The sequence below is a fragment of the Cydia splendana genome, chromosome 26, assembly GCF_910591565.1.
Source record: "Cydia splendana chromosome 26, ilCydSple1.2, whole genome shotgun sequence".
NCBI classification, from domain to species: Eukaryota; Metazoa; Arthropoda; class Insecta; order Lepidoptera; family Tortricidae; genus Cydia; species Cydia splendana.
The window spans coordinates 3,275,611-3,302,460 of record NC_085985.1 but is presented as its reverse complement, the minus strand read 5'-3'; the positions used below and the strand labels follow the sequence as shown (position 1 = coordinate 3,302,460).

Here is a 26,850-nt window from a genome sequence, read left to right as displayed (position 1 = left end):
ATTAATGAAGGGTTTCTTACAGAGGAACGAACATTTTATTATTTTTGCGCTGCGACGCACGGTTTAGGAGATACAGCCCTATAAAGATAAAAAAAAAAAAGAAATCTTACCATAAACCATAAAGCATAAACTGCCTATAGTTTTTTTTAAAGCGGTGCGATAGTGTGTTATCATTTTAATGGCTGAATGCCACGATGGTGTGTCACACATCTTTGAAATCGAAATTTAAAAAAAAGTTACTTCCCGGCCTAGGCCTTAAATTTTGTATGAAATTCCTTTACAGTTCTCTGGAGTTGCTCCGCCCTAAACGTGATACTTCGAAGCCTGATATAACGCCCGGAGTGACGACATTTCATTGCATGTTTGAGAAAACACTATTTAGTCGACAAAACGGCGTGGCTCCGTTGCATCGGCTGCTCATGTGTGTGTTGTGACTATAATTTGTCATTTGTTTCCAGCCCGCTCGCCTACCAAGACCCCACCAATTGCAACCTGACGTCTCTATGGGTGCTAGTGTTCCGCGACAGTCTGCAGCAGTTCGCATATTCGGCGGAGCTGGCCGGGCTACGGTGGAGCATCGGAAATGCCAAGTACGGCGTCAGTGTGAGTACATGTAAACGGCATAGAGAAATATAAGTAAGGGAAGAGTGGTATAGTCAGTAGATTTCTAATAGGCCCCGACGGCTAATCCTTTGTCTATTGTTAAGTCAATCCGCACGTGCTACTTACCTGCAAAAAAGGGTCTTAATTATTCTATTTGGCACCTGAGCGCGCGCTAGTCCAACGCTCAAAAAACCAGTGTAGGTGCGCTCTCCGATAACGTGCCTTTGTTACGCATCTCGATGACACATTTTAGACTGGTTCTGTAGCGTTCGACTCGCCGGCACTCAGTAACCGAAGTACTGAGTTCCGGCGAATTGAACGGACCACACACGGGTGTCATTCTGAATCCCTAACAACGTTTGTCCTAAAGTCACTTGCCCTAACTGGTTTGTCCTAATGGGCACATGCCCTAACGATCAATTGTCATAACGATTATTTTCCATAATGTAATGGTTAGCCTAAGACTCATTTGTCCTAAGCATTTGTACCATAACTATCAAGATCCCTAATGTTTTTTACCATATTCTTCGAAATCCCTAACAATGTTTGGCATAAAATAATATGCTCTAACTGTTTTGACCTAATGGCTATTGCCCTAATTATCAATTGTCATAAAAGTTACTTTTCCTATTGATCAATTATCATAACAATTACCTTCCATAATGAATGGTAACGAACTGTTGCCACAAAAGTGGGTTAGGTTAGGTTAGAACTGTGACCCTCGCAAAAACGAACTGCTGCCACAAAAGTGGGTTAGGTTAGGTTAGAACTGCGACCATTGTAAAAACGAACTGCTGTTAAAACTAGGTTAGGTTAGAAATACGATCCTTGCAAAAACGAACTGCTGCCACAAAAGTGTGTTAGGTTAGGTTAGAACTGCGATCCTTGCAAAAACGAACTGTTGCCACAAAAGTGGGTTAGGTTAGGTTAGAACTGTGACCCTCGCAAAAACGAACTGCTGCCACAAAAGTGGGTTAGGTTAGAACTGCGACCATTGTAAAAACGAACTGCTGTTAAAACTAGGTTAGGTTAGAAATACGATCCTTGCAAAAACGAACTGCTGCCACAAAAGTGGGTTAGGTTAGGTCAGAACTGCGATCCTTGCAAAAACGAACTGTTGCCACAAAAGTGGGTTAGGTTAGGTTAGAACTCTGATCCTCGCAGAAACGAACTGCTGCCACGAAAGTGGGTTAGGTTAGGTTAGAACTGTGATCCTCACAAACAGGAACTGCTGCCACAAAAGTGGGTTAGGTTAGGTTAGAACTGCGACCATTGTCAAAACGAAACGAAATAGGGAAACCAAAATTAGGGCATACGAGTGTTAGGTCAAGCAACGATAGGCTTATAAACACCTCTAAAATAACCCTATGAAAAACCCCGGTTAAGGTAACCGGTTCCTGTCCCTGGTGGTAGCACGAGCTAGAGCGGTTTTACTTAACAATAGAATAGAATAGAATAGAATAGAATAGTTTTTTATTCGTAAACACACAGACAACAGACATACATTGAAAAAACATAGTTTGGCATAAAATAATATGCTCTAACTGTTTTGACCTAATGGCTATTGCCCTAATTATCAATTGTCATAAAAGTTACTTTTCCTATTGATCAATTATCATAACAATTACCTTCCATAATGAATGGTAACGAACTGTTGCCACAAAAGTGGGTTAGGTTAGGTTAGAACTGTGACCCTCGCAAAAACGAACTGCTGCCACAAAAGTGGGTTAGGTTAGGTTAGAACTGCGACCATTGTAAAAACGAACTGCTGTTAAAACTAGGTTAGGTTAGAAATACGATCCTTGCAAAAACGAACTGCTGCCACAAAAGTGTGTTAGGTTAGGTTAGAACTGCGATCCTTGCAAAAACGAACTGTTGCCACAAAAGTGGGTTAGGTTAGGTTAGAACTGTGACCCTCGCAAAAACGAACTGCTGCCACAAAAGTGGGTTAGGTTAGGTTAGAACTGCGACCATTGTAAAAACGAACTGCTGTTAAAACTAGGTTAGGTTAGAAATACGATCCTTGCAAAAACGTTGTGGACAATTACAGGCCCATCACTATTGTCCCCAACATCTCTAAATTAGTCGAATCAATTGTATCAAATAGTTTAATGCATCACTTAGAGACAAATGACCTACTGACGGACAGACAGTTTGCGTATAGAAAAAATAGGTCCACCACAACAGCTGCATATGAAGTATATGATTGCATAGCTACGGCGTTAGATGAAAAGGACAAACCGGCAGGGATATTCTGCGACTTGTCTAAAGCCTTCGACGTTATAAATCATGACTTACTGTTAGAAAAGATCGGAAACTATGGAATCGCTAATAACACCCATAAATTATTTAAATCGTTCCTTCGAAATAGACGGCAGACAGTGGAGGTCAAAATTAAGGGCAAAAGTGTTAAATCCGACGCAGGTATACTGGAACAAGGGATACCTCAAGGCTCCGCGCTCGGAAATACCCTATTTTTAATATTCATTAACGATCTCCCTTCCTCTATTGATGATGGCAAGATGGTGTTGTTCGCTGATGACACCACCGTGGTAGTGAAGGCGCATACGTACTCGCAGCTCGAGGAAAAAATAGCAAATACATGCACCCAACTTCATGAGTGGTTCTCAGCGAACGGCCTCATCCTCAACGTCACAAAATCGAATATAATGCTTTTTTCCGCAAGTTCTTTGATTAATATTCCGCAAATACAGATTCCACTTCCAAGGTGTGATTCGTGCAGATTCCTTGGATTTACCGTTGACGCAAAACTAAAATGGAAAGAACACATTAACAACTTGTGCGAAAAGCTTAGTAGTGCTATATTTGCGATGCGCAAACTAAAGCCAATTATTTCAAAAAATATGCTGCTTCAAGTATACTACTCCTATTTTCAATCACTCATGGCGTACGGTATTATTTTATACGGAAATTGCACAGAATCAGAGAGGGTGTTCAAATTACAAAAAAAGGCCTTACGTGTATTAGCGGGTGTACATCCTAGACACTCATGTCGACAGCTCTTCAAGCAATATAACATAATGACGCACTACTCTCTCTATGTCTATGAAATTATTATGTTCACACGCCGTAACATTCGTTTATTTAAACGCATAGACATGCCTGGCAGAATAACCCGCCAGACCGGCCGATTACAGTCCGTGCCGCGGCGCCTTGCGCTGCTCGACAAAAACCCACGCGTAATAGGCCCGGCGTTTTATGAACGTCTACCCGCCACTCTCAAAAATGAATCATCGGATGATGTATTTGGGCGCCGATTGAAGGAACTTTTATTAAATAAAACCCTCTATTCTGTCAAAGAATATAAAGAATAAAATCTTGACTATTTAATTTTTTAATAAGTATATTTTTAATTTTTATAAATTAGTAACAATTGACATACATTTCCTATTATTGTAATATATTAATTTTGACCTTTAGACATTACCTAGGCTAGTCGTATATTTTAAATATTTTTATTATTATTTTTGGACATTTTTATTTTTTATATTCTTTATAATTTGACTGATTTTTACATTTTACCTACTCTTTTCTATTTTATAGAAAGTCGTTTTATATTGTATTACTGTTATTTTATTGTTTTTAGATTATTATTATTGATATTTTTTGTTGTGACGATCTTTTTGTGAAATGCATTCTATTTTGACGTGTGAAATTTAATGTATATTTACAACAAGAAATAAATGAATCTAATCTAATCTATTTATTTATGTGTTAGCGTACATTTAGCATCAAATAAATAACTACGCCCAAAGTGGCCTAATATAACGGAACACATCCTTATTTCTATGGTAACAAAGACGTGTTACTATATATATATACATACAGGGTGGCCAAAAAATAAGTGCATTCCTGTTGCCAGGGAGGTTTTGAGATTATACTGAGCAACTTTTACTATGGGACCAACCCCGAAATCGCGAAAAGAAATTTGGCTGTTTCATACATTTTGGCTGGTCCATTTTCTATGGGAGGGTAAATGTTTTTTTCGCGATGTCGGGGTTGGTCCCATAGTAGGAGTTGCTCAGTATAATCCCAAAACCTCCCTGGCAACCAGAATGCACTTATTTTTTGGCCGCCGTGTATATTTGGCCCTTCGAGCAACACCGGCTTCCGACGTGTCGGAAGGGAGCCCAAGCGATATCTTACCGTACAAATTGTTCTGCCATTTTTTGCGGAGGGAAACTTGCACACAGTCGCACTTCTCAATGATGATTAACTTCTATCTAGTAGTATCCCCTGTCCAGTAACATCCCCTTTCCTTTCACGTCCACAGAAATTTACGTCAAAAACTGCCAAGCTAGTCATTATAGAAGTAAGTGTTCTTACTTTTATAATTATAGTAAAATCAAACAGAATTGGAAATAGAGAGTTACTGTCATGGTAAATTATGTAGTTACAGTACATTTTCTGCCATTTTTCGACAGACGATTTAAACTGTTAGAATGCCATTTGACTTCGATCATTATTCTTTCACTGATATGTGTTAACTTGTTAAATATTAATATTAACGCCATTTACTCAAGAATAGGCTGAAGGTTATGGCGCCATCGCTCGAAAAGATTGTACCATACCTTTGGCCTATAGTCAAGTAGATGGCGTTAATATTAATATTTAATAAGTTAACACATATCAGTGAAAGAATAAGGATCAAAGTCAAATGGCTTTCTACTGTGGCTACATAATTTACTTTGACAATCCGCCTCTATTTCATATTCTCTTTGGTAAGATGTAGTGTTATGTCGCTAGTCGTTACTCTACTCGAATCTCAGGGATGTTAATTATCAATCGGTTTGGGCGATAAGATTAGTTTACTCATATACCAAGTCCAGGAGGAATCTGAGGGTGTGTTACCACCAGAGATGGGCATTAATCGATAAACTTTTTATTCGACTAATTAGTCGAATAAAAAAGTTAATCGTCAAATTTTAATCGCGATTAATTTAGTCGACCTAACATACGATTGAAATTGAATTAATCTGAATATTAATCGAATACATTTTCGATTAAATCTCGATTGAAAGTTGACAGTGGGTCATTTTTGTACTCTATGGTCCATAAGTAAAGAAAGAGTGGTAACTCCATACATCAGTTTTCTTACCAAAACGCGAGTTATTTCGTAGTCGACATCTACGATATAATCATCATCATCGCTTTTATAATATTTGTAAAGTGTATTCATCGTAACGTGTCTTATCATGTAAGCAAACGTGACGTCAAAGTGTCTTTCCAACAATACGATTCGTAGACAATCTAGACATCGTAATGTCACATGTTTTTGAGATGATGATGTTACTGCGATTATTGATGAAAATCTTATTAGAAATGTTATTATATTCAGTTATTTGGTTGATTTCTATAAATTGTGAGTTTCTTTAAGTATACAACAACATTTTAACTCATCATTTTTGTGTAATTCCAGAGAAAAGTGTCTTCGAGAAGTGTTTGTTTACATGATAGGACAAGTAACGATGAATACACTTTAAGGATTAGTAGGGATTTTTCCTTATGATAGTCTATATCTTTAGGTTTATTATTATTATTGGGAGCCTATAGTGTCCCACTGCTGGGCAAAGGCCTCCCCCCACTTTTTCCAGTCTTCCCGATCCAGTGCAGTCTCTGGCCATTCCTTTAAAAAAATATCTTTAGGTATTTAAATAAAAGTAAACAAACAATTTTTACATTTTCGGGTAGTTATAACGTTTATTGGTTAACCAACCAAATACAAAACCGCCTGGATCGGTCACTGAACGACCTGACTTTAACCTACATTATTTGATCATGTAATGTTTTCATCTACCCTCAACTGGCTTAAGGAGCCATTTGAGGGTAGATTTTGTTTACTTTTATTTAAATACCTAAAGATACAGAGTAAGTAAGTAAATATTCTTTATTGCACCAATAATTATACATTTTACATACATGTAAAACTACAAAGAAATTTATTTTTTTTTAAAATAGAACCAGGTAACAACAGACGGTCTTATCGCTAAACAGCGATCTCTTCCAGACAACCTTTGGGTAGCAGGAAATGAAGAACTCATCAGTGGCGGCGCGTCAAACATATCCATAGGCAAGCCGGGGCTAATTTGGCTTACATATTTCCTTTACAACTCTGCTCAAACGTCCAAAAACAGGCAAGCCGGTGGGAATCGGCTTTTATGGATATATAGTATAGTTAGATTTAAAAAGGTTAACCTCATGAATATTTTGACCACAGATAACGATAGACGGGTACGATGACAAGCAGCACGTGTTGCTGGAGAAGATAATAGACAACATTGTCAACTTCAAGGCGGACCCGCAGCGGTTCGCCATCATGAAGGAGAACCATATTCGCGGCATCAGGAATTTTGAGGCTGAACAACCTTATCAGGTGGGTACATATAGAGTTGGACCAAGAAAACTTGAACTTGAAGAAGAGATACTTGGTCAAGCGAATCTTGTCACTAGCAAAAGGCGGCAAATTTGAAAAATCGCGGGATAGCAACAGTTTTCGAATAATTTTAAAATCGCGTGTCATCTGTGTTTTATCTGTGGAATGTGGAACGTGAATGACAGCTATCATCTTGTTTGTTTACATTCTGAATCGTTGCTATGAATGAGAGAAATTTCTGCTGTCACCATTAAATACCAATATATTAAATAAGATTGTGCATGAACTGAAGCAAAGTCAAGGTGCCTACAATGTACAATGATGCTCGTTGATCGTAAATATTTGTAAAATTTGAGGTTATGACAATGACATGTTTTGGTTCGATGTACATTGCTGCTTTTCTTAGCGTAATACTGCTCTTTGAGTGTTGCCCTATTTCACTTTGCTGTACATTGCTACTGACATACTTTGCTTGACAGACTATAGTATACGCAGTGCAAGTGTAATTTATACGTTATAATTTCATAGAAGTTTGACGTTTAAAATAACACTTGCACTGCGTATGCTATCAAAATCGTTGTAGACTTTTCTTGGTCTAACTCTACTCTGTCAAGGCGTTTCCGTCTGTAGAAAAGAGCGGCAAATTTAAACAAAAACCGGCCACGTGCTAGTCGGACTCGTGCACGAAGGGTTCCGTACGTAAAAACGGCAATAAAATCAGGTTTGTTGTATGGGAGCCCCACTTAAATATTTATTTTATTTTGTTTTTAGTATTTGTTGTTATAGCGGCAGCAGAAATACATCATCTGTGAAAATTTCAACTGTCTAGCTATCACGGTTCATGAGATACGGCCTGGTGACCGACAGACAGACAGACAAACAGACGGACAGCGGAGTCTTAATAACCCGTTTTTACCCTTTGACAAACTTGTTTGACCGGCTATAACAGTTCGCGCACGAATGCCGAGAAATCATTGCTGTTAATGTCAAATAATTTATAAATATCTGCGAGACCGACCGAACTTTGCTCGGAAAACATATAAATATTTAAAAATGCACGTTTTCCCAGAGATAATGACCTAGCTAGATCGATTTATGGCCCCGGAAATTTCATCGAAATCGTTAGAGCTCTTTCCGAGATCCCCGAAATATATATCTAAATAAACAAGAATTGGTCGTTTAAAGATATAAGATATGCCTTTATGTAAATGACCAAACATGGTAAAGTGGCTTTACATTTTCCAAATGTAAAAATAAATGGGGAACGTATGTGACGTTATCTATGAAAAGGGACCTTACTGTCGATGGCGCTTACGCCATTATTAACGATGCTCCGATATAAACACAATGTCGCGCGAAGCTGTGCGGCGTAAGCGCCATTGACAATAAGGTCCCTTTTCATAGATAATGCCCCATATATTATGGTTGATTAAAAAAGCCTGTCTGATGAAGATATTTATGTATTTTTATTTTTTAACAAGCAGAAACGTCTGCGAACGATGCTATTAAGCTTAGAATAAATTTAAAAGTGGAAAGAATTACTGTCTTGGGTTTTTTTTGTTTTAACACTGATTGAAACTTCCACGAGTATTAAACATTATCAAACTACACAACGGGACTTAATCGCGTCAAAAAGAATAGATAGTATAGAGGGGTCCTGTCATTGTAAATTTTGTAGTCACTGTAAATTTACTGCCATCTATCGACACACGACTAAAACTCAAAATGAAAACGTATAAAGTTATCAAAAAAATTATATACAGGGTGGAAAGGCACGACGATCCTTCCCGGAAGTATTAGGTCGTTTAAGTGATACAGAGACTATTGGTAATGGTAAGAATCGTTAATTGAGTAAAAAATAAAAATTGCAAAAATACTACTTTTTAACTGTGGTGATAACCCTATAGCATGTGCACATGACGGCTAGATTAAGGATCTCCGTCGGGAAAGCTCGGGACTTTACACTTTTTTCCGATCGTTGACAGTATCGCAATGATGTATGAATGACGCATAAATGTCAAATAAATCAAATGCATGCAAAAATATTACAAACAATTTTATTACTTTCTTAGATAATTACTTTTTTCCAATATTTAATACTATCTTCTTTTCACATACGGTGTTCAAATGTACCTCCGTGTATTACAACGCCGCCGCAGCCCGTACCCGAGTATGTCGATGCACATGCGATATAGTGTATGCTCTTCGTCATTTATCCTCCGCAGAAAGCACCAATTAGCCTTTGTCTCATTTCGTCCGCAGTTTCACATTCCGTTTGGTTTGGTACACCATATCTTTTACACAGCCCCACAAATTTAAATAGCCACGAGCATCTAACATTTTTATTTGAAGAATATGACATTCAATAAGTATAGTTCAATGAAAATTTAATTTCAAACATCAGACGTCTTGTCTATTTCCTACCACGCAAGAAGGTTTGTTAGTTAGGTATTTAAGAAGTATTTATTCTTGATTTATTCTTAGTATTTAATTTTTGCAAGTTCATTTGGTGCAATTAACACAACCTACTTGTTATTTTTAATTATTTTAGATAGTTTCCAATTATTCGAAAATAATTTTGTGAAACGTGTTAAGAAACTAAAACCTTTTTATCAGTCAAGGAAACCAGAGATATTTATAAGACGATTGCGTACTTTTGAGTGGTTGTCAATGTCACCATTTGAACTGTCGTTGTAAACAATGTTGTGGTTAGTATTATTAATATTAAGGAATAACATAACTATTTCATTCAAGTATTGAACAAGTGGAACCACTAAGAAAGCGAAAATCCTGCAATGATTCTTACCGTGCTGTAAGCAGACCTAAAAATGGTTAGATGGCAACAAATAAGCATAATTTCCTGTCGAATACTGATTGTTTACAAGTAAGTTCATTGACCCTGTCACCTGTTAGGGTTAGAACAAAGTAGTTTTTTGCGTGGATGTTTAAAAGGTCATAATTTAGAAACGGTTGCCCATATTAACATAGTTTCTATGGAGAAAATATAGAGCTTAGGCTAAACTATCTCCCATTTCCGGAAAGGATCGTCGTGCCTTTCCACCCTGTATATGGATAAATGATTTTATTATTTTTATATCATTTTGATCCATGTTCTTTCACTGATATCTATGTGTTAAAATTGTTAAATATGAAACGGTGTCGTCACGCCATCTAGCCGAGGATAGGCTAAAGGTGTGTGCGGCATCTATTCGACAATGACTTTTACTTGAATTCCGAGGCACGTTTTTTCCTTAGACTTTATTCGTCTTATACGAAGTTACATATGTCTTTGATCGCGTATTTAAGTTTTAAGATTTACCTCCTTAAATATTAAAACTTAAATACGCGATTAAGCCTTTTTTGTTTTGTTTCGTCTTGGTCTTGTCTTGTCTTGGCTGACCCAAGACAGTATTTTTTTTCACTTTTAAATTTATTCTAAGCTTGATGAAGATATTTAACAAAAGCTGTTTATTTTCAGCACGCAGTATACCAGCAGGCTCTTTGTTTATCCGACCTGGTGTGGACGAGGTGCCAACTTCTGGAGGCTGCCGATCGTGAGTACACCATAACATGTTAGGTCCTTGACATAGAGAACACAGATACGGCATCATTATGCGTTTACGTAGAGCGCGAGGTCATTACACAGGGGCATAAAGAAAAAACCGGACAAGTGCGAGTCGGACTCGCCCACCGAGGGTTCCGTACTTTAGTATTTGTTGTTATAGCGGCAACAGAAATACATCATCTGTGAAAATTTCAACTGTCTAGCTATCACGGTTCGTGAGATACAGCCTAGTGACGGACGGACGGACGGACGGACAGGGGAGTCTTAGTAATAGGGTCCCGTTTTACCCTTTGGATATGGAACCCTAAAAAGTACATAGAGTGCTCAGTCCATAAAGTGTAATTCTATGGAACTTGCTAACTATGTAAACAAACCGCCATATTGAAATTGTCATTGAATGATGAATTTACTGGTGACTTTTGTTTACATAGTTAGCAAGTTCCATAGAATGACACTCCATCAGTTTTGGTACCAAAACGACTATCAATTTCGCAGTTGACATCTAGCATCGAGTAGCGGAATTATCAGCCGGCCTAGCCAAGGTTACAATCGCTATCGCTTCGACAGCGAAAAGCTTTATGTCTCTCTATCACTCTTCCATATTAGTGCGACAGTGACAGTTGCGTTTCGATCGCTACGGAGCGTAAGCGATTGGCATCTTGGCTACGCGGCCAGTACTTTTACTTGACAATAGATGTTGCGACGACCGGAAAGTCTCATGCTTAAGAGCCAACGGGGGTGGTCATTTCTCCATACAAACGTACTCCTCGTTTTCTTCCGTGGTTTTTGAAGCTAGAGCAATGATTTTTTCAACACGGATTAATATTGTCAATATCTGTGTCGGACCGTTTTGCTTTTTTTGATATTTTTGTTTTTTAAGGCGCTAGAGCCCTTCAAAAATGGCCAAAATGGCCTAATTGACTATCCCGCAATGAGAGGCGTGGCATTCAAAACTGATATCAATTAGCCAAAAAAGCAAAACGGTCCGACACAGATAATTTCATAATCATTTAGATTTCCAAATTTGGCTACGATTGGTTAAGTTTTGGAGGAGGAAACAGAGGAGTACGAAACCTCGATTTTTGAGATTTTTACGCAGGATTTTTCGCCTTGTCCTTATCGAACTACTTTTAGGTGCCGCTTCCGTTAGCGAGACGGGTATATTTACCTAAAATATTTAAAACTCAGCTCCTGTTTCGTCTTAACAATTTTCAGCTGATATTATAAAGGGGCCCACTGATTAACAGTCCGCCGGACGGTATCGGCCTGTCAGTTGTTCGGAACTGTCAAAATTTTGTTCTAACTGACAGGCCGATACCGTCCGGCGGACTGTTAATCAGTGGGCCCCTTTAGTATTATAACCGAATTAACCGGAACTCTATTTTCAAATCCTTCTGCTTGTAATATTAGTTGTAAATTGTATTAGCGGTACATTTTTCGTCGGTAGCGACACTTGTGACATCTGGCCCCAATTTCACATCGGTGACAGGTGCGACGAATTGTAAAATCACTGTTGCTGACGTCACAGGCATCCATGGGCTACGATTACCACTTACCATCGGGCGGGCCGTACTCCTGTTTGCCACCATCATTGTATTATTTAAAAAAACTTTATTATATCGGATAAAAACAGATATTTCTCCTGCGAAGTTTCTGACAATTGTCAAAGATTTAGAAGAATTGTAGGTAATTCTTGACAGGTAATGAGTTATATGTCGGAATTTCGTGACAATTGTAGTGTTTCTTGTGACAATTGTCATAAACTTAGCAAGAGAAATATCTGTTTTTTTCCGATATCATAAAGTTTTTTTTAATAATACAATGATGGTGGCAAACAGGAATACGGCCCGCCCGATGGTAAGCGGTAACCGTAGCCCATGGATGCCTGTGACGTCAGCAACAGTGATTTTACAATTCGTCGCACCTGTCACGTTGGTGAAACAGGGGCCTGGTGTTAAGTAGCGGTACTGATAATTCCACTACTTGACGACAGATGTCGTCTACGAAATAATTCGCGTTTTGGTAAGAAAACTGATGTATGGAGTTATCACCGTTTCTTTATTGATATTTGTCTGTGGTTTTACTCAAATCACAGAATAAATAATAGTACTGCCGTACAGAAAGGAAACTTCCTACAAAACCGAAGTTTGACAGCGGTTCAGGGTCGAACCATGCTGTCCCTTTCTAACATATCGTCGCCTTAAGTCGCAAACCTCGTAACTCCATTTCAAGGAAATTAGTAATTGCTACCTTTAGCCAACAATACTTAAAGTCGTAAACCTCGTAAGAGGAGTCGGAGGAGTTCCGAGGTTTGCGACTTAAGCCGACGATATGGCACTATCCCTTTCGGCTATTTAGGGTTGTCAAAATTCAAGCCACTATCTTATCTGTGGTCGTGCACGCAAAGGGACGTCAAGTTCTGTCAACCCTAATTGCTCGGAGCAAGGCTGAGCCGAGCGGAGCCGAGTTCGTCCGAAGTGAGGAGTGTCTCCCCACTGCTAGAAGTTACATATTTAAAATATTAATCTAGCTAAGACTTATCGATAGCAAATTTATCGATGTTTCATTTTCTCAAACACTCATTTTTGCCACAAAAACTTCTATGTCTGTATATTAACTATAGATGAGTTTTACTCCTACATGATTAATAGGGGATATTACTGCAATGTTCTCCCGCCAGAGTGCAGCACTACCGCCTCTAGTAAACTCATAGAGCAACTTATACATACCGTGCCTTAAACTGTTTTTTGACAGACATTAAAATATGACATTGATGCATCGGTTTGTTAACAAGGGCCTACCGCCAATCGCGAAAATCGAAATTTAGTTATCTGCCTCTTTATCGCTCGAATGTGCAAGAGTGATAGAGAGGCAGGAACCGAAGTTTCGATTGTCGTGTTTCACGGTAGGCCATGTGATTGGCCTAGTGACGCATGATGTGTCTGTCATTGATGATGTCAATGAGGTTTGTTTACTGAATGTGCTAGTAGTGCTACCTACGCAGAGCTTTGCCTAATATTCCCTATTTCTTATCTGTATGCAGGTCTAACGCCGGAGATGCTGGATGATTTCGCAGCACGCTTCATCAGAAAAGTCCACATCGAGGGCCTCATGTTCGGCAACCTCACCAGAGAGAAGGCGCTTAGGATCGCAGACATGGTTGAGGGGAAGTAAGTTCAACATATTGAGCTTATTAACGCCAAGGAGACGGATTGTCAAAGTAAATTATGTAGCCACTGTAAATTTACTGCCATCTTTCGACAGAACATAAAACTGTTAGAACGCCATTTGACTTTGATCCTTATTCTTTCACTGATATGTGTTAACTTATTAAATATTAATATTAACGCCATCTACTCGACTATAGGCCAAAGGTATGGTGCAATCTTTTCGAGCGATGGCGCCATAACCTTCAGCCCACTCTCGAGTACCTACACATATCAGTGAAAGAATAATGATCAAAGTCAAATGGCGTTCTAACAGTTTTTATCTTCTGTCGAAAGATGGCAGTAAATCAGTGGTTCCTAACCTTTTCAGTCCGGTCACCCCTATGACTAACTAGTGAACCTGATTTTACCCCTCCTCTCAATGGTAACCAAAAAATACAATGTGTACGTTTGTTGTATTGTTATATTAGGTTAGCTTATTACCCCCGCAAAATATCAGTTTTACCCCCGCGGGGGTAATTACCCCCAGGTTAGGAACCACTGCAGTAAATGTACTGTAGCTACATAATTTACCATGACAGTAACTCTCTATTTCAAATTCTCTTTGTCAACGCTGTTCTTTTTCTCCTCGCGTTATCCCGGCATTTTGCCACGGCTCATGGGAGCCTGGGGGTCCGCTTGACAACTAATCCCAAGATTTGGCGTAGGCATTAGTTTTTACAAAAGCGACTGCCATCTGACCTTCCAATTAGGATTGGTCAGATTTCCTCACTATGTTTCCTTTCACCGAAGCGACTGGTAAATATCAAATGATATTTCGTACATAAGTTCCGGAAAACTCATTGATACGAGCCGGGGTTTGAACTCGCGACCTCCGGATTGGAAGTCGCACGCCCTTACCGCTACGCCACCAGCGTAAAGGACCAGAAAAGTAAATATATTCTGTTACTTTCAGAATACCAAAAGACGCATCACCTCTTCTAGCTCAACAGCTTCTATTATACAGAGAAGTGGAAATAGAAAAAGGTATGTTTAGTTACAAACTGAAATAAATGTTATACACGAAGAATAAGTTTATGGCAAAAATTTCATTTTTGGTACAAGCTTTTATCGCCGACTGTACTTTTTTTTTCACAGGCAACTAATACTCATCGAGACAATTCTAAAAACCCCAAACACAATTAGCTTTCGTTGTTTTATCACAGAGTTCCTATGGCCACCTCCGGTCTCCATCATCAGATCAGCTCGATGACACCGTAATATTGCATTGTCACCCGACTTACGTATGTATGCAAAATTTCAGCTCAATCGGAAACCGGGAAGTGGATCAAATTTAACTTGCAAGATTTGATTACACATAGACAGACAGACAGACAACGGTCAGGTGAAACTAAATAAAAGCTTGTAAAAACAGTCCAAGGCCTCCAGCACAGAATAAGTAATAGCACTACCGTACAGAAAGGACACTTCCTACAAAACCGAAGTTTGACAGCGATTCAGGGTCGAATCAAACTGTCCCTTTATAATATGCCACTATCCCTTTCGACTATTTACGGTTGTCAAAATTCAAATAATTATCTTATCTGTGGTCGTGCACGCAAAGCGACGTCAAATTGTGCCAACCCTAATAATTGCTGGGAGCAATGCTGAGCCGAAAGGAGCCGAGTTTGCCCGAAGGGAGGAGTTTCGCACCGCTGACATTGCATTAGAATCTTGTTGTCAAAGCATGGACGTGAGTGCACATGTATGGCAGAGAGTGACAAAAAATCGTTTCGTCCAAAAATAAACAAATAAAAGATATCGTTTTCTTTGACAGGAGCACATTATTTGCGAGAGAAAGAGAACGCAGTACACAAATCGTCTTGCGCGTCTCTCTACTACGCGTGCGGCGTGCGAGCGACTCGACCAAATGTTGTGCTGGAGTTGCTCGCACAGACCCTGTCGGAGCCCTGCTTCAATGTGCTACGGACTAAGGTAACATATACACTATGAGGGAAAGAGAATGCAGTACACAAATCATCTTGCGCGTCTCTCTACTACGCGTGCAGCGTGCGAGCGACTCGACCTAATGTTTATTTATTTATTTAAACTTATTGCACAAAATATACACGGTGGCTAAAAATAACTGCATTCCCGTTGCCAGGGAGGTTTTGGGATTATACTGAGCAATTTTACTATGGGACCAACCCTGAAATTGCGAAAAAAAATTTACGCTCCCATAGAAATTGGACCAGCAAAATGTATGAAACAGGCAAAGTTTTTTTGTATTATTATTTGTTCGTCTAATTTTGCTAATTTAATTTTTATACCAATAATAGGGTATTTTCCTATTACTAGTCAAAATCAGTTACTTTTTTAGAACTGTCAAAACGATGTACTAATATGGAATTTACCGGGTGTGGCCTGTAACACGAGCAAATAATTAAAACATAGATTGTACTCCATAAACGGTGACACTTTTGTTCAACATCTTTTAAAAATTATGATATATTTAGACTTCCTATTTTTCATACAAAATAAATATTATCTTCAATGGACGCCATCGCCACGCCATATCATTGTGACTGACGTTGCTTGTTACGCCTTAAACATAACAAAATTCGCAATACATTGCGTCTTAGAATAAACTTTAAAGTGTATTAAAAATCAAACCAGAAGTTATTTTTAAAAGTCGCTGAACAAATGTTGGTCAGTATGAGGAGTACAGCCTACAGTTTAATTTTTTGCTCATGTTACAGGCCACACCCGGTATATGAAACGTTACATCGTGACGTCACGGTCAATTCACCTACTTTTTATATTTATATCCGATTTATGAAATAGAACTTGTGTTTAAAAATAACTCCTATCTCTGTTTTTCTAATAATTATCTGGTGCTTTATTTCATGCATGGTGTAAAATAATTTATTTTAAATACAGTATAATACCCTATTGTTTTCCTCACAGGAGCAACTCGGCTACATTGTGTTCAGCGGCGTGCGGCGCTCCAACGGGGTCCAGGGGCTCCGAGTTATAGTCCAGAGCGACCGACACCCCGCATATTTGGAGCAGAGGATAGAATCCTTCCTTAAGGAACACAAGGTAATCATACCGTCTAAGTGAAACCTTCTAGCTTCTTCCTCGCGTTATCCCGGCATTTTGCCAAGGCTCATGGGAGCCTGGGGTCCGCTTGGCAACGAATCCCATGATTTGACGTAGGCACTAGTTTTTACGAAAGCAACTGTCATCTGACCTTCCACCCAGATTGGAAACGAGGCCTTTATTGGGATTAGTCCGGTTTCCTCACGATGTTTTCCTTCACCGAAAAGAAACTGGTAAATATCAAATGATATTTCGTACATAAGTTCCGAAAAACTCATTGGTACGAGCCGGGGTTTGAACCCGCGACCTCCGGATTGCAAGTCGCATGCTCTTACCGCTAGGCCACAACACAAGGTAATCATACCGTCTAAAGAATACAAGATAATCATACCTAGCAAAATAGTAAGTAAAATCTTATAGCAAAGAGAATAGAGTGTATAGAGACGGATTGCCAAAGTAAATTATGTAGCTACAGTACATTTACTGCCATCTTACGACAGAAGATTAAAACTGTTAGAACGCCATTTGACTTCGATCATTATTCTTTCACTGATATGTGTTAAGTTGTTAAATATTAACAGTGGGGAGACACTCCTGACTTCGGGTAAATTCAACACCGTTTGGCTCAGCATTGCTCCGAGCAATTATTAGGGTTAGCACATAACTTAACGTCCCTTTGCGTGCACGACCACAGATAAGATAATGGCTTGAATTATGACAACCCTAAATAGCCGAAAGTGATAGTGTCATATATTAAAAAGGGACAGCATGATTCGACCCATATTGGTATGATTTTTAATTGATAATGTAATATTTAGCGACCTTCTGATCACAATTATTATGGCTAGCAACGCTAATGTCAGTTTTGACAGCCCGCTTCTAACCAGCCAATCACAGAAGAGTATAATGAGGCGCCAATCCGGTTCGAAGGACCAAATGAAGAAGCAGAAGCCACTTCTAGTTACGGGCGGTGGACTTAGGTGGAGAAATAACGCAGGAGTTTCCAAATTTTAAGTTTTAATGATAAAAAAGAACTACATAGTAGATAAAGTTTGTCAAAGGACTGTCTCATTTCAAACATAGATAGAGAGAATCATACTATCTTTGTTTTACACTAGTACTAGCATCCAAAAGAAAAGGATGAGTATAGTTTTTTTGTTCTTATTTACTGACAAATTTGGTTTGACCAACTATAAGTAGGTACTATATGTACGTATGCGTCGCTGTTTAGTTGAAGAGTGGGGCGCGGGCTGTTCCTGTCGCTGTGTGAGTATGTGTCTAATGCATGGCACACATACACTAGGCGTTATAAGTTGTCTTCTACTGGCAGTGGGCATAGGCGGTTGAAGGCGCGCCGTACAGTTCCAGCACAGACAAAACATCCTCCAGGCTTAGCATAGTCGCGCTACCCCCTCTGCCACGCATACGGTAATTTTTACTCCATGTTCGAGTCGAAAGTGTCTTTGTGTGACGTCTGTGTCTTTGAACGGACCAATCACGGCACGGGACTTCGCTTACCTCGTCCCGCGCACCCCCGCATTTTTAGCATCATCGGTTGCATGAAATAATTGCTCTATATCGGTCTAGAGGATTCCTAGTCTATGAGTTCCAGAAATGGTGAGTACATCGACCACGTCGGGATTGTCACTCGTTTCTGGTCCGGTTTTTGGGCGCCATGATGATCGCAAACGGCGGGCATTATGGTAACAGCGCTTGACGAGTGCACTTGTATTGTGAAGAGTAATACTTGAATGTACTAAGCCATCTCTGCGTGATCGAATCAGAAATGAGGAGATCCGTAGACGAACTAAAGTCACCGACATAGCCTACCGGATTAGCAAGCTGAAGTGGCAATGGGCAGGCCACATTGCACGCAGAGAAGATGGCCGATGGGGCCGAAAAGTGCTCGAGTGAAGACCACGGACTAGCAAGCGCAGCGTAGGACGTCCACCTACAAGATGCACAGACGACCTTGTTAAGGCCGCCGGAGGACGCTGGATGCGGGTCGCTTCCAACCGGTACGAATGGAGGTCCAAGGGGGAGGCCTATACGTCTTTTGGCTGAGATGATGATGATGATGACGTACTAAGCCATATTTAATTTAATGAATTCGGTTACTATTAATACGTTTGAGTTTGAATTCTTAAAATCTCAGAAGAGGGGACGAACAACAAGTAAGCATGGTACGTTACTTTGAAATTGAGACATTTAGTTTTTTTAGGGAGGCAACAGGGGACTCTTGCGCAGGCAGCTTTCTCGCGCAAAGGATTGCCATCGCTATACAGCGCGGGAATGCTGCCTGCGCGATGGGCACCTTACCGAGGGGCCTAGGCTTAGAAGGTAGGTTTTAGGGATTTTTATTTTTTGTTAGGTTTAATTTTAGTTATTTTATTTTATAAGGTACCTAAGTATTAAGTTTGTATTATTTTCGTTAAATAAACAGTTTATAGTACCTTTTTTTTCGCTTAAGATTGATGATTGTGAAAGTGAACCGTACTAAAATTCTTAAACAAGACGATATAATGAGTAGGTAGCATGTGAACATGAGTGCAATGCAGTTAAGAGAGGCCACGTGTGTCTTTTGAAGTTAAGTGGTTTTGCTGATTAGAGTAGCTAACCATAATCAGTAACCATGTGTGTAGTGCTGTTAGTATGTTTCTTAAGTTGATCATTGGCATAGATACGAGTATATACAGGGTGTCCCATAAGTGACACGCCACAGTGACACTGGAGGTAGACCATGCCAAGAGGACCCAAACCAACTTAACATGACCCCAGTAAAACTGGCACGGTTTTCGAGTTATTGCCAAATTAAGGTTTTCATGAATTTTGACCGTTTTCAACATTGTTAGTGCCAGTGTGCACTCGGAAAGGTCTCGAAGCTAGTTTTTGTTATGTGTACGGCATCATGAATAGTTAGTTAAGATAACAGAATGGGTATTTTATCGATAAACAATGTAAAATGCAAAAAAGTACTGGTTTAATCTTGAATTAAATTCACAGCGAAACATTAATTTCGACTTTGACCACCTGTTGTGAAAAAAATTACTAGTAAAGTAATGAGCAAATAACGTCAAGCTATTGAGCATGTTATGCAGATTCAAAAATTGTATGACACATGTACCTTCCTGCAATAAAATAAGAATTATTATCATTTTTCGAAAGCCTCATAAAAAATAAGTTAAAACTAGGAAATCTGCAATCCGTTGCTACTTAGTAAAAATAACAACTTATGTTAAGATATCGAACTCTAGATACAGAAATAAAAAAACGCCTAATTCAGTATTTGCCGAATGCCTAAAAGAAAGAGATGGAAAATGGTTATCTCCCTTTTTAAGGATATCATTGAGTTGATAAAGGTTCAAAGAAAATAAAATACTGCAGGTTGAAGTTTAATCAATTTATTAAAATCATTTTATTTTACAATAGGAGCTCCAATTGTTTTCCCGGGCTCGTATGTACGCTTGGCACCGTCTTGTAAAACTTCAAGTTAATTTTCTTAAATTAATTTCGGATATGACTCGTGCTGCCTCGAACATACGCCGCCGTAGTTCCTCTTGGGACCTTATTGGCTTGGAGTAAACTTTATCTTTTAAGCATTTTAAGCATCATTAAGAAAAAAAAAATAGGCTTAGGTCCGGGGAACGCGGCGGCCATGCCACTGGTTCCAATCGGCTGATCCATCTGGGAATTTCTGTGTTAGGTGGTCGCGGACATCGCGAGCGTAGTGTTCTGGGCAGCCATCTTGCTGTGGTTCCAGCTCCAAGAAGATGGATCGGCCGACTGGAACCAGTGGCATGGCCTAACATTCGCCGAACCTAAACCCATTAGATTTTTTTATTGGGTATACTTAAAAGATAAATTTTACTCCAAGCCAATAGCGTCCCAGGAGGAACTACGGCGGGCATGTTCGAGGCAGCACGAAACATATCCGAAATTTATTTAAGAAAATTTACTTGAATTTTTACAAGACGGTGCCAAGCGTGCATACGAGCCGGGGAAAAACAATTCGAGCTCCTATTGTAAAATAAAATAATTTTAATAAATTGATTAAATTTCAACCTGCAGTATTTCATTTTCTTTGAACCTTTATCAACTCAATGATATCCTTAAAAGGAGAGATAACCATTTTCCATCTCTTTCTTTTAGGCATTCGGCAAATACTGAATAGGCGTTTTTTTATTTCTGTATCCAGAGTTAGATATCTTAACATAAGTCGTTATTTTTACTAAGTAGCAACGGATTGCAAGTTTTAACTTATTTTTATGAGGCTTTCGAAAGATGATAATCATTCCTATGTTATTGCAGGAAGGTACATGTGTCATACCATTTATGAATCTGCATAACATGCTCAATAGCTTGACGCTATTTGCTCATTACTTTACTAGTAATTTTTTTTCACGACAGGTGGTCAAAGTCGAAATTAATGTTTCGCTGTGAATTTAATTCAAGATTACACCAGTACTTTTTTGCATTTTACATTGTTTATCGATAAAATACCTATTCTTTTATCTTAATTAACTATTCATGATGCCGTACATGTAAAAAAAACTTCGAGACCTTTCCGAGTGCACACTGGCACTAACAATGTTAAAAACGGTCAAAATTCATGAAAAATCATAATTTGGCAATAACTCGAAAACCGTGCCACTTTTACTGGGGTCATGTTAAGTTGGTTTGTGTCCTCTTGGCCCGGGCCACCTCCAGTGTCACTGTGACGTGTCACTTATGGGACACCCTGTAGATGTCCGTGAGAGACATTTATTTGGGCCAATTAGTCTCCTTCCAGGCGCGTCAGGAAAAAGAGGTCGAAAGACGGATTGAAAACGCCTGGAGGAGCTATTGGTTCATGAAACACCTGATGAAAGGTAATCTTCCGATGTCACTAAAACGGAAGCTCATGGACATGTGCATACTCCCAGTTCTAACCTATGGTGCACAGACTTGGTCTTCGACTAAAGCTCAGAAGTCCAAACTCGGGGTTTGCCAACGAGCTATGGACCGTAGCATATTAGGTGTCAAATTGGTGGATCGAGTCCGAAACACCACGTTGCGCTCCAAACCCCAAATCGTCGATGTAGCTCGGAAGGCGGCCAAGCTAAAATGGGTCTGGGCTGGTCGCGTCTGCCGAATCCCGAATGAGTTGTGGGGCAAAATCGCTACAGAGTGGAAGCCCGAAAACTTAAATCGGGGAGTTGGCAGACCCCGCCGCCGCCGCCGGCGATGGCGGGATGAACTAGACTCCTTTTTGAAGGAGTGGCCAGACACAGCATTGGAAAGAGATCAGTGTAGAAATTAGGGGGAGACCTTTGCCCAGCAGTCGGACACGTAAGGCTCCAAATAATAATAATATTGATAGTAAGTGACTATGTGTTTTGCTTCTAGAGGGCCATGTGTACCTGTAGTGAAACATGAAATAGCTAGTACGCGACCATGTGCGTTGCTGTTAGAGGGCCAAGTGTGCCTGTACTAAAACAAGGAATAGTTAGCTAGTACGCGACCATATGTGTTGCTGCTCATGGGCCATGTGTGCCTGTATAGTTCGTTTTTTTTAGCATTAGAAAGAACTTGCAAGAAGGTAAGCGATCTTGACATGTCTTTTAATTGAAAAACGCTTTTTAAAAATCAGTAACTATTACTTATGAAAGCAGAAGAATATAAATGATCGTATTAGATTCATAATTGTTACATATTTGCCGTAACTTATTTATAAAATGTGTTTTTCAATTAAAAGACACATCAAGATTGTTTACCTTATTTCTAATGCTAAAAAAAACGAACTATAGTTACTGTAGTAAAACAAGAAATAGTTGGCTAGTACGCGACCATGTGTGTTGCTGCTGGAAGGCCATGTGTGCCTATAGTATATCTCGGAATAATTAGCTAGTACGCGACCATGTGTGTTGCTGCTGGAAGGCCATGTGTGCCTATAGTATATCTCGGAATAATTAGCTAGTACGCGACCATGTGTGTTGCTGCTGGAAGGCCATGTGTGCCTATAGTATATCTCGGAATAATTAGCTAGTACGCGACCATGTGTGTTGCTGCTGGAAGGCCATGTGTGCCTATAGTATATCTCGGAATAATTAGCTAGTACGCGACCATGTGTGTTGCTGCTGGAAGGCCATGTGTGCCTATAGTATATCTCGGAATAATTAGCTAGTACGCGACCATGTGTGTTGCTGCTGGAAGGCCATGTGTGCCTATAGTATATCTCGGAATAATTAGCTAGTACGCGACCATGTGTTGCTGCTGGAAGGCCATGTGTGCCTATAGTATATCTCGGAATAATTAGCTAGTACACGACCATGTGTGTTGCTGCTGGAAGGCCATGTGTGCCTATAGTATATCTCGGAATAATTAGCTAGTACGCGACCATGTGTGTTGCTGCTGGAAGGCCATGTGTGCCTATAGTATATCTCGGAATAATTAGCTAGTACGCGACCATGTGTGTTGCTGCTGGAAGGCCATGTGTGCCTATAGTATATCTCGGAATAATTAGCTAGTACGCGACCATGTGTGTTGCTGCTGGAAGGCCATGTGTGCCTATAGTATATCTCGGAATAATTAGCTAGTACGCGACCATGTGTGTTGCTGCTGGAAGGCCATGTGTGCCTATAGTATATCTCGGAATAATTAGCTAGTACGCGACCATGTGTGTTGCTGCTGGAAGGCCATGTGTGCCTATAGTATATCTCGGAATAATTAGCTAGTACGCGACCATGTGTGTTGTTGTTACAAAAAATAGGTAGTTAGCATGTGACCATGCGCGGGTCGCTGCTAGTAAGCTATGTGTCTTGAACATTTTTGGATAGTCAGCTAAGACGCGACCACGTGTGTTGCAGGGTACGTGGGTAGTTCCAGTTGAAATTGTTCGACTTGGACTTCCGAGTTTAGACTCGACGGTAGAGTCGATGGTAGACTCGATGGTAGACTGGATGGTCGACTCGATGGTAGACTCAATAAGGGGGTTTGATTTGGGAATTGAGTCTTTAGTTTAAAACGGAAATCGGGTACCTATAAGCATGAGTTTTGAAAGCTGGATATTGAACTGTAACTTATTTTAAATTTTATTCTGAGGTTATGGCATCCGATACCGAAGATGAGACATCAGACGGTCCACGACGCGAGCACACACAAGCTACACGGAGAAAGCGGAGACTAGAGATGCTGTCTTCGTGCCAAGGATCAACGAAGAAGACCCGCAGGACTGTTCCATCGGCAGATTGGACTGTCGAGGATGTCGCCCCAGCCGATGCCGCCCCGCCGGTACTTGAACAACATACTGAGGTGCCAGAAGAACTTCCGAGTTTAGACTCGATGGTAGACTCGACGGTAGAGTCGATGGTAGACTCGATGGTCGATTCGATGGTAGATTCGATGGTAGACTCAATAAGGGGGTTTGATTTGGGAATCGAAGCTTTAGTTTGAAACGGAAATCGGGTACCTATAAGCATGACTTTTGAAAGCTGGATATTGAACTGTAACTTATTTTAAATTTTATTCTGAGGTTATGGCATCCGATACCGAAGATGAGACATCAGACGGTCCACGACGCGAGCACACACAAGCTACACGGAAGAAGTGGAGACTAGAGATGCTGTCTTCGTGCCAAGGATCAAGGAAGAAGACCCGCAGGACTGTTCCATCGGCATCTGCCGAGGATGTCACCCCAGCCGATGCCGCCACGCCGGTACTTGAACAACATACTGAGATGCCAGAAGGGCATCCAGCTTCACCAGTTGAGGCAGTCCCACCACCAGGAGTAACCGTCTATAAGGTACTACAGCTTATCAGTTGTGGCGTAAAGCCAATGAGCAAATGGACTGTATTTTTTGGTGACGTTTCCATTGAGTTTTGCATTGAGGATTGGGGAAACGGAAGTAATATAAATTCCCTTCTGCTTAAGCTTAATGTCGTACTATACCTGACTCACACCGTAGTATATTTATAAAGAATAAAATGTTGACTGTAACTTCTATGTACCTATACAGAATATGTGTTTATGTGTTCACCAACAAACACTTGTACGCGGAACAGGGTGCGACCATCAAAGATAAAGATAAAAGATAAAGATATTTATTTGCAAAAATGTAGTGGTAAACATAGTTGGACAGTAGGTGATCATTATGAACTGCGAAATAGAAATATGTTACTCTTAAATGAAGTACATTATGTCAATTTCGATTAAAGCTTAAATAATACTGCCATAAGAGTATATTTAAAGCAGGGATGTAACGGATGAGGTTTTATCGGAACCGAAAACGGAAACAGATGTTTTCAATTTAGTTTAACGGAACCGAAAACGGAAACGGAACCGAAAACGGAACCGGAACCGGAATCGGAGCCTGACTTTTTAACGATGTAGTCGTTTTCCCCTTTCTCTAATAAACCTTCAGAAAAAGTTTACACTTAGTCGTGTCCCCACTAACTTCATCAAAATAGTTCCAAATCGAACTTGATTTCGGCTTCATTGTGCGTTTTTTTACACACTAACATTCACCACACACACTACACACAGTCAGTAGTCAGTACACAACAACACACACACGATTTTAATTTTAATAACACGAATAAATAAAGTATACAAACAAACGACAAATTAGCGTAGCACGTGGCAAGCGGGGCGATGAGCGAATGACTGGTATGAACCTGTTTGTTTTTGATGTACGCCGCCGCCGCGCGAAGCATTGACATCCGTTATAACTTCCGTTTCAAACATAACGGAACCGGAACAGAAACGGGTGTGTAATACCAAACGGAAGTTCCGCCTTAACGGAAACGGAACCGGAGCTCCGTAACATCCCTGATTTAAAGTAGACGAAGGTAGAAGAAGTAGACCGACGAAATTAAAAGTATAGAATGTTTAAAAACTTTTGACAAAACAGTTAAGGAATATATTCTGAGCCGTCCTTTTTATATAAGTGAATATTATGATAAGCTTTTTGACCAATGTACCTGACATCTCTTCTATGCTGTTTTTTTGACATTCATTTGACTCATTATTTATTATTGTTTTTACATAGTTTGTATTATTTTTTGATGTTTATATTAACGTTGTAGAAGTTGTATTTGACCATTGTACCTGATACTTGACTTAATGTTTTTTTTTGTTTGACCTAGGTATGTGTGTATTATTATTTCCGATCTCTGTATTGTTGTGATCTCTGTGTTTTTAAGAATTGTATTTGCATGCATTTCAATGTGTTTTTTTATGCAAATAAATCAGCGGTCGGCAACGAGTGGCCCGCGGGCCGCATGCGGCCCGCGGGCCGCATGCGGCCCGCGAACCTCTCATTTGCGGCCCGGGAGCCTCCCTGGCTAATATTGACAAATGACAATGTCTGATAAAGTCATGAATATATACAAAGTGCGGCCCGCGTCCACTTCGTTAACTGCTATGTGGCCCTTGGCTGCTAAAAGGTTGCCGACCGCTGAAATAAATAATTGAATATTGTCTTACTCATAAAAGCGGTATTGACAGTGTGTAATGTATAAATCAACTAATTAAAGTTGGAATCTGGTTTTGTTCAATTAGAGCTTAAATTAAGTTAGTTTTAGATTGCAGTTATATGAAAAGTCCTTACAGTGTTATGTTATTTGTAATAGAATCTCAATAAGATTGTCTAATTTAGAATGTGTAATGAGTACACCGGGACGGTGTACAAGTCGGATGGCCGAGTGTTATGATTTTTAATTGATTGAATATTGGTATTTTTTTAAATGATAATTTAATATTTAGCGACCTTCTGGTCACAATTATTATGTCTAGCAACACTAATGTCAGTTTTGACAGCCCGCTTCTAACCAGCCAATCACAGAAGGGTATTATGAGGCGCCAATCCGACTCGTTTCCGGTCCGGTTTGCTTGATCGCAAAAGGCGGGCATTATGGTGACAGCGCTTGACGAGTGCACTTGTATTGTGAAGAGTTGAAGAACTTGAATGTACTAAGCCATATTTAATTTAATAAAATCGGTTACTATTAATACGTTTGAGTTTGAATTCTTAAAAGTCTTATCTCTGGAAAAACGCATTTTG

General features: G+C 39.7%; 1 protein-coding gene across 1 annotated transcript in view; it reads left to right on the top strand.

Moving 5' to 3' along the window:
* The window catches only part of LOC134803426 (insulin-degrading enzyme), a 67,614-nt gene that overhangs the window by 26,174 nt on the left and 14,590 nt on the right, over positions 1–26,850 (top strand). The window contains exons 16-22 of the mRNA XM_063776244.1: positions 459–603; positions 6,842–6,997; positions 10,476–10,551; positions 13,606–13,732; positions 14,685–14,755; positions 15,546–15,703; positions 16,676–16,810. Coding sequence (XP_063632314.1) covers positions 459–603; positions 6,842–6,997; positions 10,476–10,551; positions 13,606–13,732; positions 14,685–14,755; positions 15,546–15,703; positions 16,676–16,810 — 868 coding nt within the window. The remainder of the gene's footprint in view (positions 1–458; positions 604–6,841; positions 6,998–10,475; positions 10,552–13,605; positions 13,733–14,684; positions 14,756–15,545; positions 15,704–16,675; positions 16,811–26,850) is intronic.